The sequence below is a fragment of the Cotesia typhae genome, unplaced genomic scaffold (assembly GCF_013202065.1).
Source record: "Cotesia typhae breed Kobodo isofemale line unplaced genomic scaffold, CoteBio_Ctyphae contig_22, whole genome shotgun sequence".
NCBI classification, from domain to species: Eukaryota; Metazoa; Arthropoda; class Insecta; order Hymenoptera; family Braconidae; genus Cotesia; species Cotesia typhae.
Window position 1 is genome coordinate 6250522 of NW_027423728.1, and position 13176 is coordinate 6263697.

At 32.1% G+C, this 13176-nt stretch overlaps 2 protein-coding genes across 3 annotated transcripts in view; one reads left to right on the forward strand and one right to left on the reverse strand.

Moving 5' to 3' along the window:
• The window catches only part of LOC141524097 (uncharacterized), a 34131-nt gene extending 27343 nt beyond the window's left edge, over positions 1 to 6788 (forward strand). The window contains exons 9-19 of the mRNA XM_074237748.1: positions 13 to 145; positions 604 to 835; positions 1248 to 1457; positions 1543 to 1856; positions 1949 to 2097; positions 3401 to 3844; positions 4554 to 5094; positions 5201 to 5387; positions 5900 to 6091; positions 6161 to 6381; positions 6504 to 6788. Coding sequence (XP_074093849.1) covers positions 13 to 145; positions 604 to 835; positions 1248 to 1457; positions 1543 to 1856; positions 1949 to 2097; positions 3401 to 3844; positions 4554 to 5094; positions 5201 to 5387; positions 5900 to 6091; positions 6161 to 6381; positions 6504 to 6682 — 2802 coding nt within the window. The 3' untranslated portion in view covers positions 6683 to 6788. The remainder of the gene's footprint in view (positions 1 to 12; positions 146 to 603; positions 836 to 1247; positions 1458 to 1542; positions 1857 to 1948; positions 2098 to 3400; positions 3845 to 4553; positions 5095 to 5200; positions 5388 to 5899; positions 6092 to 6160; positions 6382 to 6503) is intronic.
• A 428-nt stretch (positions 6789 to 7216) lies between these two features.
• LOC141523968 (uncharacterized) lies at positions 7217 to 12309 on the reverse strand. Of its 2 annotated transcripts, XM_074237582.1 has the most exons (5): positions 12206 to 12309; positions 11925 to 12095; positions 11540 to 11686; positions 10833 to 11007; positions 7217 to 10657 (listed from the first exon to the last, which is right to left on the reverse strand). In XM_074237582.1, the coding sequence occupies exons 2-5, from the start codon at positions 12069 to 12071 to the stop codon at positions 7458 to 7460; spliced, it is 3669 nt and encodes a 1222-aa protein (XP_074093683.1). In that variant the 5' UTR covers positions 12072 to 12095; positions 12206 to 12309; the 3' UTR covers positions 7217 to 7457. The 2 variants fall into 2 exon arrangements, with proteins under 2 accessions (XP_074093683.1, XP_074093682.1); XM_074237581.1 differs by having other exon boundaries at positions 11925 to 12307.
• Between the last annotated feature and the right edge of the window lie 867 nt (positions 12310 to 13176).

Consider the following 13176-nt stretch of genomic DNA (forward strand, 5'->3'; position numbering starts at 1 on the left):
ATGTTTTTTTAGAGCAGTGTTACTTCAAAGGCATTTTCAATTATATATGACTGGATGATCAGTGAGAGTAATGAAAGTTGTCAACTGCTAAGGCGTGATAATATTTTAGAAATATTTATGGCTGCGCAGTTTCTCGGGATTAAAGGTTTGCTTATTGCATAATTTACTAATTCATTAGAAAATTATTCCCACTGATATTGATTTTTTTATCGAACAATTTTGTGTGAAATAAAAAGTTAATTTCATTACAACCTTGAAAATTTCTGACAGAAAAAAAAATTCATTTTTTACTGCCGTGTCATTCACTGGAGCTTTGTTTCAATCACCTTGGTTTAACGGGTTCGCGGACACAGAATTTGATATAAAAATGTCCTCTCGTCCGAGCATTAATCTCACGATAAAAATAATTCTATCTTTTTATAATTTACGCGTCATCTAAAATAGTATTATGCTTGAAAATTCAACAATAAATTTCATCGCTAACAACTAAAACGCTCGTCGTTAAATTTTTATTAACGGTTGTGGCATTAACGTTAATCATAATGTTTACAATGAGAACTAAAAAATAATGTGTAAATTCGTTTAAATTTATATTTTCTCTAGAATTAGAGGAGCAGTGTTGGGCGTTTATCGATAACAATGATTTATTTTCGGAAGATACTGCGTTTTTATTGTACGTAGAAGCTCGGAAGCTCGGAAATACACCAATAATGGAGTTGATGGTGCCGAGGATAATGAAGTTTTTTCTGTTGCTTGTAAGTACCAAGGACTTTCTCGAACTTCAAGTAGAAGAACTCTGTCTACTGCTTCGCTCGAACTACATTTGTGTCAACAGGTAATTATTTTAAACTATAATAATAATCCATTTAATTAAGAGAATAAGGAAAAAATTTATCTTCAGTATACATTTATGGTAAAATAAAGTGTTGTAATTAGATTTAGTGTAATTGATAAAGTCGTAACGTTTTCATAGTGAGAAATTAAAAATTTTGTGACGGACATAACTTTATTAAAAAATTAATCAATGTTTTTTTTAATTGTTTATTTTTCAATGTACTTTAAAAAAAAAATATATATATATATATCAAAAATATCAATAAAAGTTTAAAGAAAAAAATTTTCTTCCACTGATTTTTGTGTGGTTTGAACAATTTTGAGTTGAATGGCAAAAAAAATTTTTTCTTACGGAATAATAGTAACAATTTATACCAATTTAAACGCAATATTAATTAATATTGTTATTTAAGCGAAATGGAGGTTTTGATGTCGGCAGTCAGATGGTTAATGCACGACTGGGAAACCAGACGTCAGTACATGCTGAGTGTGCTAAAATGTGTGCGATTTGGTTTGATAACTCCTTGGCAATTAGTTGAGGTGAAACGCAACCCCGAGAACCCAGAATTCATGGAGCTGATGTCCAATCCTGAGGTCCAGAAGATGGTCGACGATGGATTAGCGTAAGAAACATCTTCAATTAAAGAACTCAACTGGCAAAAAAAAAAGCGATTGTAATTATTTATTTATTATCATCGTAATCATCAGATTCGTGATAATAAAACACTGGTATGGGAACCAGACGGAGGATTACTACCGGTGGATCGATCTTCTGGGCTTAACAGAACCAACAAGCCGTAACTGGGCCGGCGAGGACAAGAATTATGTTACTTACCAGGAATTTCTCCTCTACCTCGAAGATTATCAGAGAAGCATGATGCTGGAGTTAAAGTCGCGCAAGGGCAAGAATAATAGTAATAGTAATACTTCGACTAATACTAATCAGAAGAGCGAATGTTCCGAGGCTAAAACTTGGGTCAATTATTATCAGAACCAGAATCTCGGGGTAGAAACCACTAGCGGTAATTTATGTTAATTACTTATTCTTATTCTAATTCCTATTAGTTAGTTAGTTAGTAAGTTAGAGCCAAATCAAACTTGATTGTCGATGCAGGTCAAGTGGCTCCTGCGCCAAACAACGGGAACAGATCTTGGAAGTTTAAAAAGATGCCACCGCTACCAATTTCGGGACGTATTGGTTCGGAAGCTCCGGAATTTCTCAACAAGTACTTGAGCAAGTTTGATGGCAATCGTACTAAAGTGGTGAGTTTAAGCTTGACAATACGCTTGATTTAGCGATCTTATTTAAATTCTAATTCACATTTATGTTTATTGAGTGTTTATTTTTAAATTCGGTTTGTAGGAATATTAATTTCTATAATTAATATGAGGGGTGCAAAAAATTAAATCTCTTATAGAAATTTTTTAGCATATATATATATATATATATTTTTTTTTTAAACGGAAAATTTTGTTGAAAATGTCAAACAAAATGACCATTAAGACTAGTTGGACTTTAAATTTAACAAAACTGTTGAATTAATGAACTGACCACTTTATTCTAATTTAATGATGGCGCAGTAGATATAAAGTTGTGGTTGAGATTATTGTGGCAATTAGGATTTTAATGTCACACTGATGTAGATTTTCATTTTATTCACGCGATCGTTTTTAGCTTAACTTAGCTTTACACACGCAAATGTCACGCGAATTTGGTAATAGTTGCAGGGATAACTACATTAAAATTGTTATTTTAGCTTTCATTATTATTAGATTGTTATATTTCCCTGTTTTAAATTTTTATTTACAAGTTCGAAAATTTAATTAAATGCTTTAAATTTCAATACAAAAAATTTTTTTATTTAAAAAAATATATTTTTTAATTAATTTTATTTTTTTATAATTTTTTATGTATAAGTCAACATTTTAACACAAAAATTTTCAACACTAAATTTTTTGACGCAACGACGGAAAATTTTTTACTGTGTAGGTAATTAAAATAAATATTTATAATAAACAAAAAACAAGACAGCTGCCGATAAATATTGATTAAATATTTTAATGTTATAAATTTTCATTTCATACTTAAGGTAAACTTATTTTTATCGAACTATAAAGTTTTATTCTTGAAACTTTACAGCCCGTAAATTGAATTTCCTTAATGAAAAAGGAATTTTATTAAAAATTGCAAGGCAGCTGTTTTGTTTAAAAGTAATGAAAGCCTCGCGATTCGCGATCGATTGGAAAAACTCTGATTGCAAAAAAAGGAAAAAGCAAGGTTTGTTTTTTCCGTTTATTTCTTGAACAAATATTAACTCTGAATGTATGTACAAACTTATACTCATACTTATATTTTACTTGTACTACGGAGTTTTAAGAACTAGTAATAACACATAGATATAAAAACATATTACATATATAATATATAATATATAATATACCAATAAATCGAGAAACAACTGGGGGAAAAAGCACAAGCTTTTCGTTGGGTGAAATCCAATTTAGGTGAGTTTAAATGCAGTAGCGATCGATCTCGCTAAGTTTGCCAACTTCGATGTGCTTTCAGGATGCTCAGCCGATGGATAACGAACAAGAAAAAAAAATTCGTGAAATCGGCAATGCAGCAGTAAACTTGAACATTCGGCGCAATGATAAGCTCAAGATGTCTCAAGTGAATTACCAAAACCAGAAAATTCAGATTCAACAGTGTTTGACGAGCTTATGCGAGCCGAATAGTTTGCCGCCCAAAACACTGTCCTATCCGACCAACTACTGCTTGGCGTCTGGTGATAATCAAATTCGGGGGAAACCCGGCTCCATTGGTCAAAATGAACGCATTAAAGTAGCTCGACTTTTGTCTGTTGATCAAAAAAATACTTTTGGCCAGTCCTCTAATGAGTCTGACGATAAAAATGTCACTTGTGCAAACACATATAGGAAACTTAATCCGAAGATTGATTTACAAGGAAGCAAAAAAGTTACTCACCATGAAATTGATAATAAAAAGATGGTGAGTCCGGAGTTTGATAAAAAAAAAGTATAATCAATTTTATTTATCAATCTAATATTTATTTTTTATAATATTAAAAAAATTTTTGATTAACTAAGTTGGAAATTGAATTTTTCAATATAAATCTAAGCAATGATTCTAAAAAATTATTGAATTCTTCAAATAATTTTTACATGCAGAAATTTTTTGTGAAATTAATTTTATAAAAAAAAAAAATAATTATGCAAAAAAAAAATTAAATCTTTAAAATTATTTGAATTGACATTTAAAAAAAAATCTTCCTTGAATCCTAAAAAATTTTCAATTTAAAAATTTCTTAATACTTTTTAAACGTGTTATCACTCAATTATTATTTTTATTATAACAAATTTGTAACTATTAAAATGTTATTAAGTTAAATTAAATAATAACATATTTTTAAAAATTCAAAATTCTTAACCGATCATTTTATAAAGTTATCAATACTTAAAAATTCAAATACTGGGATTATAAATAGAAGAAGAAGTTCAATTAAAATTAAATTGTTGGGATCATAAATTAAAGAATTACTTTTTAATAAAAATTTTAAAGTTACAAGTTGAAAAATAAATTTTTGACTTTATTAAAAAAATGAAAGAAAAAAATTTTGAATTTTTTTTTAAAGTTTACATTAAAAATGATGATGACCATGAGCAGAGTGCGTATTATTTATAGCGGCGTTATATTTCAGTTGTATACGATGGAGACACTTCAATCTACGTCTGATGGAGAGAAAATAGCCAAGTCATACTGCGTGTCAATAGCAAACAATGCAATAAATCATATTGATGCATGTAAGCCAATCGAAATGATAAAACCGCCGAATTTTTTGTACAACTCTGATGATAAAACTGGCTCAATATCCGTGTCATACAGTTCAACGGACATCGATGATTCATATTCACCCAATAGTCATAAAAATTTAACTATTAACAACAAAAACAACAACAACAACAACAACAACAACAACAACAATATTACCAAAGAAACAAAAGTAACAATAAATAAAAAATTAATTTGTCCCAACGAATCATTGTTTCTAAACGAACAAGCAACTGTCATAGTTTTCGGTGGAATAGATCCACACCAGGAATACGGAGTAGCTGGAAATTCGGGTAAAAATATTTACCGATTAAAACCATTGGAAAATATTTGGGAGTTTGTTGGCGAGATGCCAGAACCACGGCATCATCATTCCGTTGTTTATTTCAAAGGACGTCTTTATGTTGCTGGTATGATAATAAAAATAATAATATATATATTTTCATCTTTTATTTTTTTTTTTTTTTATATATTTTACTATATGCTGGTCGCTAAATAATTAATTCTTTGTCGAAGGCGGTGCTGATCCACGTGAAAATTCACTTCAAAGGAAAAATTCAGTTGTCGGAACTGTTTGGAGTTATGATCCCGCCTCCAGGAAATGGTTCACTGAACCGGCAATGCTAACTCCGAGGAAAAATTTTGGGCTTGTTGTCTGCGACGGTAAAATTTTCGCTGTCGGCGGGGAAGATAATAATGGAGTGTAAGTATTTTTAATTGAGAAAACAAACGTTTTTACAAAAACAAAAAAAATTATTTTTTCTTAAGTGGCTTTTTAATTGATTAATACGAAAATTAATGTACTCAGTAGTGGCTATATTAAATTTTTTATGTATAATAGGATTGCGTAAAATAACTATGAAAATATGTTAGTTTATCATGTTTTAAAAACCTGTGCAAAAATCAGCTCGATGAAAAAAATTTTAGAAGTCGCTAAACTTTTGAATATTAATATCAATAAACTTAAAAGTTTTTTTCTATCAAGTTGACACACTTAAAAATATAAATAGACCACTTTGACGTTAATAAAAGTCAGACTTAGTAATTATTTCTGTAAATAAAATTTTTAATTTAAATTTTTAGTGTACATAATTTTTAACCGAAAAAAAGTATTGAAACCAAAAAAAAAAAAAAATTCAATATTTGATTTAAAAAATTTTTAAAAATCTTGAAATTGAAATTTGAAAATTTTAAGTCGATAAAAAATTTTTTCAGCACTTTAAAAAGTGTAGAGGCTTTTGATCCAGCAAAAAAAATTTGGAAAAAAATGCAACCAATGAACATCGCACGTGTTGGATTAGCTGCTACGACGTTCAAGAATTTAATTTGGGTCGCTGGAGGAATAAGTAATTCAATCACAGATCCTCTGTTGAAAGAAGTTGAGTGCTATGATCCCTGCAAAAAATCGTAAGCAAATAACTAAATTTATCACACTATAAAAACTGAATGGTTTAAAATTTTTTTTTTCTATTCCAGATGGACAAAAATAGAGAATCTACCATCAGCAAGATGTTACGCATGTCTGTGCGTAATATCTGACAATTTGTTTCTAGTCGGGGGAGCTGGAAAATCTTCAACTGATGACAACATGACGGAAAGTATCCAGACAGTTGACATATGGGTGCCTAGCTCCCGAAATTGGCGACAAATTAGCAAAATGTCCACCGCTAGGCACAACCACTCAATCAGTTCAATCAGTTAATACATAACATATTAATTAATTTTTTTTCGTCTTTTTAATTCTTGAGTCTGCTATTAGATAAAAGATAAAATTAATGTTTGTAGTCAGTTAACATATTTTTTTTAAATCAATACCTAGATAACCAGCTGCTTGTTATTGGTGGCGTTACCACAGTTCATATGAAAACATTGAAGTCCGTCGAGTGTTTTTGCTGCAGACGTAATAAGTGGATCAAAGATGTGGCTTCGTTACCTTATCCCATTTTGGGTCATTCTAGTGTTTCTTTGCCACCTTCGGATTATTTTTGTAACTCTTGAATCTTATAAAAAAAATAATCCGTAGATAATTTTTTATATAATTATATTTTAAAGTAATAAAAAAAAAAAAAAAAAAAAAAAAAAAAAAAAAATTGGAATCAAAAATTATTTATAAAAATTATTCAGTAATTTATTATTTATTTCAATTAAATTACACTAAATTTATTTTGTTTCTAGACTCAAAATTATATGACATCAAACCTGATTAATAATAATAATAATAATAATAATACATTAAATAAAATAATAATTTTATAAAAATTAATAATCACTAATTATTTTTATAACTAAAATAAAAAAAAAAAAATTACATCCATTATTGTCTCGTATATGGAGATTTACAATTGTCCTTATCAATACTTATCGTTAATAATTAATTATAACATAATAATGATATCAATATTAATTATATTAATTAAGAGAAGTAAAGTCACTCAATAAACCGGAAGATATCAAAGAAAATCATCACTCAACTGAACTACATTAAAAAAAATATATATACACACATATATCAATGTTATCTATATGTATGTATATATATATATATATATTTATAAATGTTTTTTTTTATAATTAGGAAGATATATCAATATATAATGAATGTCAGTATTTACACTTAATATATAATTAATAACAAATGTTTGAAAATAAAAAACTATCTGCATAATTTATACTTCAAAGACTTAAGAATAAAGTGACTAAAAATTTGGTCACTGTTTTTCATTAGTCCCATGAATAATTTACGGTGAAAATAAAAAATCATAAAATGAAACTTTTAACTATTTTCATGAATTTTAACGTAGTGAATCTTCATGGCTTTAATATTAGGATAAGTAACATTACAAACTGGACATACACGTCCTTCAGCTCCGTGAACTTGGTAATTGCTTAAGTCAGTTTTTTTGTAAAGGCTTTTTTCAACACTAGACGAGTATTGACCTTTATGCTCAGTAGCAAGGTGCTGAATCATCGCACTGCGTTGGAACATATGACGTGCACAGATAACGCACCTGTAGAGAACATTCATGTGGGCTTTTTCATGTAACTGTTTAGCCAAAGGAGAGTTGAAGTACTGATTGCACCCGTCAGCGCTGCAATGATACTTATTCCCATTACCGTGAACCTTGGTCAAATGTTGCTTCATGTTCGACAGGGTAGAAAATTCCTTGTCACACTCGGTGCAAGGAACCCGAGATTTTCCAGGATTTTCTTCCTCGTTCCTAGAACTCGACTCGTTCCCGTTGTTATCTTCATTGTTCTCCAACGATTTGTCAAAATTTTTATGAACATTTTGCCGGTGTTTGTACAGCGAGCTCATGCTTGGTAATAATTTTTTGCAAATTCCACAAGTAACCGGTTTCTTATTACTATTACTACTACTATTACTATTATTATTACTATTACTTCCTCCAGCGGCGTAACTACTCGGCTCGAGATTATAAGCCTTGCGAATAATATCAAAATCTAATTTAGGTCTCTTGGGTTTAACCTCGCCTTCATTAATCGACTTCCGCGCCACCTTTGTCGTAACAATAGGCGCAGCAATAGTCCGTCGCGCATAATGCGCAGCGGCTTTGTGTTTCTTCATAGAAGTTTCATTCCCAAATACTTTCCTGCAAACTGGACAGGGGAACTGAGAAAGCGCAGCTTTTTTAACCGAAGAAAACTTGATAGTAACTCCAGTTTTGCTGTGCAGCTTCTTGTGCTTCCACAGCGCTTTCATCGAGCTGTAAAACTTTCCACAAACATCGCAAGAAATATCTACAGCCCTCGGCAATCCATCTGACAAAATAGGATTGTCTTTGTGCCACTTCATGTGGTCCTCTAGGCTCTTTTCATCCGGCAAAACGTTGGTACAAAGTTCACACTGCAGTGAATTTTCTTCCATAAAAGATTTCTCAGATTTGTTCTTCGCGCAATGAACATCCCACAAATGCTTCCGCAAATCATGAACATCTGAGAATTTGTCATCGCAAACTTGACACTTTAATTCCGAAGCCTTCGGTGAAGATGACCTTCTGTGAGTAGATTTCTTCCGACCAGATCTAGGTGACACTATCTCCACTGATTCGTTAATCTCAACCTGAACCTGGTCCATGGGATGCGGCATGTTCCGAATACTGAGCCTTGAGTCGCGCCGGAAATGATGTCCTCGATGAATTTTCAACGAAGTTTCATTTCCAAATTGCTTGCCACAAATATCACAAGCTAAATTAATATCATTAACACCATGAGCGGTCTGCTGATGTGACTCTAGAGCACGATTATTGGAGAACTTTTTTTTGCAAAATTTGCAACGATGGGTAGCCTCAGTATGCGCGTTCTCATAGTGTTCAGCAAGTTCCGGTTCGCTGGTAAACGTCTTGGAACATTTGGAACAGTTGAATCTATCATCCCCAGCATGAACCGATCTGATGTGTCTCCGGAGATTTGGGTAATTCGCGAATACTTTTCCGCAAACAGTGCACTCAGTACTTCGAGTCCCTGGATCTGTGTTAACCGACCAGTTACTGGTGTTCGGAAGTTCATTACTCTGGTCCAGGAAGTCCAACGCCGAAATATTAGGGTCCAATTCCGGAGAATGATCCTCATTCATGTGTTCCTTAAGCGCCTGGGAATTTCCAAACATTCTTCGACAAATGCTACAGGAGAAGATCTTAACCTTCAAATGAGTCGTGCGATGATCGGCCAACTGAGCTTTAGTATCAAACTGCTCTGGACAAACAGCGCAGCCGTACTTCATGGTAACAGTTTTGTTCCAGTGGTTCATCGCGTGGGTCTCTGCGGTTTTGTTTATCATGCGATGCTTTTGATGGTGAATCAAGAACTCATTCGCGTATCGAAATTTGCTGTTACAAACGAAGCAAATCAGCTCTTTTTTGTTGTGTTCCGCAGCAATATGAGACTGGAACTTCTTGAAAACCAAGAAAGTCATACCGCAATGAACGCAGCGGTAGGAAGTTCGTTCCTCTGGAGGCAATCGCTTGCAAAGGTCCTGGTGCTTTATCATATTTGGCTTGTAGCGGTAAATCATCCCACAGAAATCGCAGGTGTGGTTGTGAGCTGGGTCCCCGTTACGGTAGGGTCCAATAGTGGTAGAAACAGCGCTAGAAGTAGACTTTGCTGGAAGTTGACCAGCAGAACTGGAGCTGACTGGCTTCAACCTGGGAGGTTTCTTACCTGGTGCGGTCAACTGCTCGTACTGACGATCCGAGTGCTTGGACAAGTGAGCAATCAGCTCCTTGCGGTTCGGCATGGGTCTCAAGCACATGTTGCAAGTGAAGTACTTCTCTGTTCCGTGCTTGGGAACCACCAGGGCGATCTTCATGGCACATTCGAAGGAAGCGCCGCAGTGGAGCTTGTAGATGGAACGATCGGGGAACTCGGTGAGACAGGCGATGCAAGTGTAGGGTCTTAGGTCGGGCATGTGCTGGCGGATGTGATTTAGAGTGCTGCGACGGTCGTTGAAGGACTGCTGACAGGCGTAGCAGGAAAAGGTCTTTAGCTGGCTGATAATAGATTCCTGGACCTGGGTCAGAGGAGCGTCTTTTTCAAGACTGACCAGTTCGTCTTCGACGTCCTCGATTTCTTCAGTTGCTGACTGCACGTCTTCGTTTGGGTAGGGGGCCCCATTGTGCTGGGAGTTCGGGATAGAATTAGAGAGCTCTACTGTCGGTCCATCGCGATGGTACCGGTTTATATGCCGGGCGTACGAGGATTTTGAGTGGAGAACGTGCTGGCAGTCAGGACAACGACGCTTGAAGGTTCTTTGACCGCGGAAGTGGGTGTGGGGACCACGCCGTACCTTTTTCCTGACTGCGCGGACGTTGAATTTCTGGGTAGAGTCCGGTTCTATGTTCTTGTTCGCGCCCAGGGCCATTGGGTTCAGTAACAGTTCACTCTCGGTCTCGTTCTCGTTTATTGATTCCACGTCAATGTTACAATCCAGGTCCTCCTCGTCGTCGGTTGGTTCTCCTGTTTTTAAAGATTTGTTATTAGAATTTTTTATAATTTTTTTCGAAGAGGCTTTTTAATTGATTAACACAAAAATTAATAAGGTAACTCTAATAAATTAATAAATGCTAGCAACCTTACAGTCACAAAAATTTTTTGGCCTGCGTAATTTTACATAATTATTTTCGTTTTATACCTGCGTTGTTGTGTAAACTAATGTCTATCCGGTGGCTCCCACGGGTGGCAATTTCCGATGGATTAATCTTATCATTTGGTAGTTCGTGGTTCAATTCATCTTCGGACATTTCAACGATCTCGATATTGTCTTCGTATATTTCTATGTCCAGGGGCTCGTTCTTTATTGCTGGCATCTATTTTCATAAATATCATATTATTATATTTATTCCATAAATATCAATTAATAAAAAAAATACCTTGAAACTTTCTTTAAACATTATTTGCAAAAGAAACCCTAAAAATTATTAAAGAAAATAGTGTGAGTCAAGGTTTTAATTAAATATTAAAATTCATTAAAAAAATTGATTGATATAAAAAATAATTGAAAAAAAAAAAAAAAAAAAAAAAAATTACACTTATTTTATTTTAAATAAAATTTCATTATTAAAACATAATTTTTTCAACTTTTGAGTAATAAATATTGAACTAATATTTTTAAAAAATTGAAATGAAATTTTTTTTTCAAATTAATTTTTATAAAATATTTTTAGAGTAAAAAATTATGAAAATTATAAAAAAACATTTTTTAAAATAATTATTTACTCATTTAAAAATTTTTAAGACCTGACATTGACATTAAAAAATTTTCTAAATAATTTAATGATCCAAAAAATCAAAGAAGTCAAACTTCTGCTACTTTATTATCATAAAAAAAAATAAACTTACAGCAACAGTAACTTCTGCTTGCTTGACAAGCCACCTTTGCAGCTTTTCCTGGGACTCGAGACATGATTCCTTGTAATTATGCCACTGATTAACGCTTTTGAGACATTTAAGGCAAATCAGCTTTGAGAATTTGTCAGTCAGTAAAATCTGTAAATTTAAAAATTAAACATTTGAAAACTCTAATAAATAATAATTTAAAAAAAAAAAAAAAAAAAAAAAAAAAAAAAAAAACCGATGGTCGGACTTCATTTTGTGATTGAAGGTGAGCCTATAGGTTACAGCACACTACTCGAGACTAGACTCAATACTCACAATCAGTACCGGATCAAAAAGTACTAAAGAAAATAATAATACTTATTACACTTTAATAAACTGTAAAAGTTACCTCGATTGATAGACATGCTTGAATTTTATCCGCCAGCGGGACCGACGACTCCTGGAGCCCGAATATCGGAGACTTGGGGTCGTCTGATGATAGACATAGTCTGCAGAGATTTTCAACGTTATTCAGCTCGACCACATCATCATCCATTGTGGATGATCAGACCACCACGAGCTACGGTTTTAATATTGTTTTATTAGTATTATCAGTTTACTTTACCAGGTACTGTTGTTACGTCAACTTAGTCAACTATTTTTTTAGTCTAGCTACTGTTAAATAATTACATATAGCAACAATAACAATCACAACAACTGCGAGCTTTAGCAACACTTGGAAGTAGATATTGGCGGCAGGTTAGGGACGCAACGTTTTGTTTGCAGGCCGACATTTGCCGAGCCGACAGCTTAAGCTACAATTTGTGTTTAAAAGCGACATAATGTCCCAACGGTTCTTTTTCACACTATTCCGGGTTTGGAGCTAATTTCAACGCCTCTATCCATGTTTGGAGGTAACAGGTTTAATTTTAAAAAAACGCGGGAAATTTTTAAATTTAAAAAAGAAGAAATATTTTATTTTTATTTATTATTTATTATTATGATTTTTATTAATAATTTTGAAGTTAGCCGTCAGCTGTCAATTTTAAAAATTTCATTTTAAAAGTCCATTTTTTTTATCACAATTTATTTATTAGAGAAAATTTAAAAAACTAATTTAATTCAAAAATTAAAAAATCTATTTAATGAAAATTAATTTAACAGATACTTGATAATTCTAAGAATTTTTTTAACAAATAAACAATAGCAAAAGAAAAATTGACATGTAAAAATTTAAAAAAATTAAAAATTCAATTTTTTAGAATAAATTTGTTAATTAAATAATTAAATAAAAGAAAAAAATTATCAAATGCCTGTTAACTTTGTGCTACGTCCTTATCGACAAGTGATAGTGTTTGTTTTTAATTTTTGCCGCTAGATGACGTAAGCTACTTGTCTTAGATTCAAAAAATATGTGAGAATTAATTCATGTAAGATTTAAAGAAGATGATATATTGAAAATACATAATTTCATAAAACTTTAAAAAACAATTTATTAATTAGAATATTGATGCATCATAATGATTAAACAATTAATTATACAAGGTATAACATAAAAAATTATAATTAAAAATATTTATTTTGAAAGACAATAAATTATACGAAAAAAATTAATTGAAACAAATTTTTTTATTGATATTTTTCAATATAAACATTTCGGT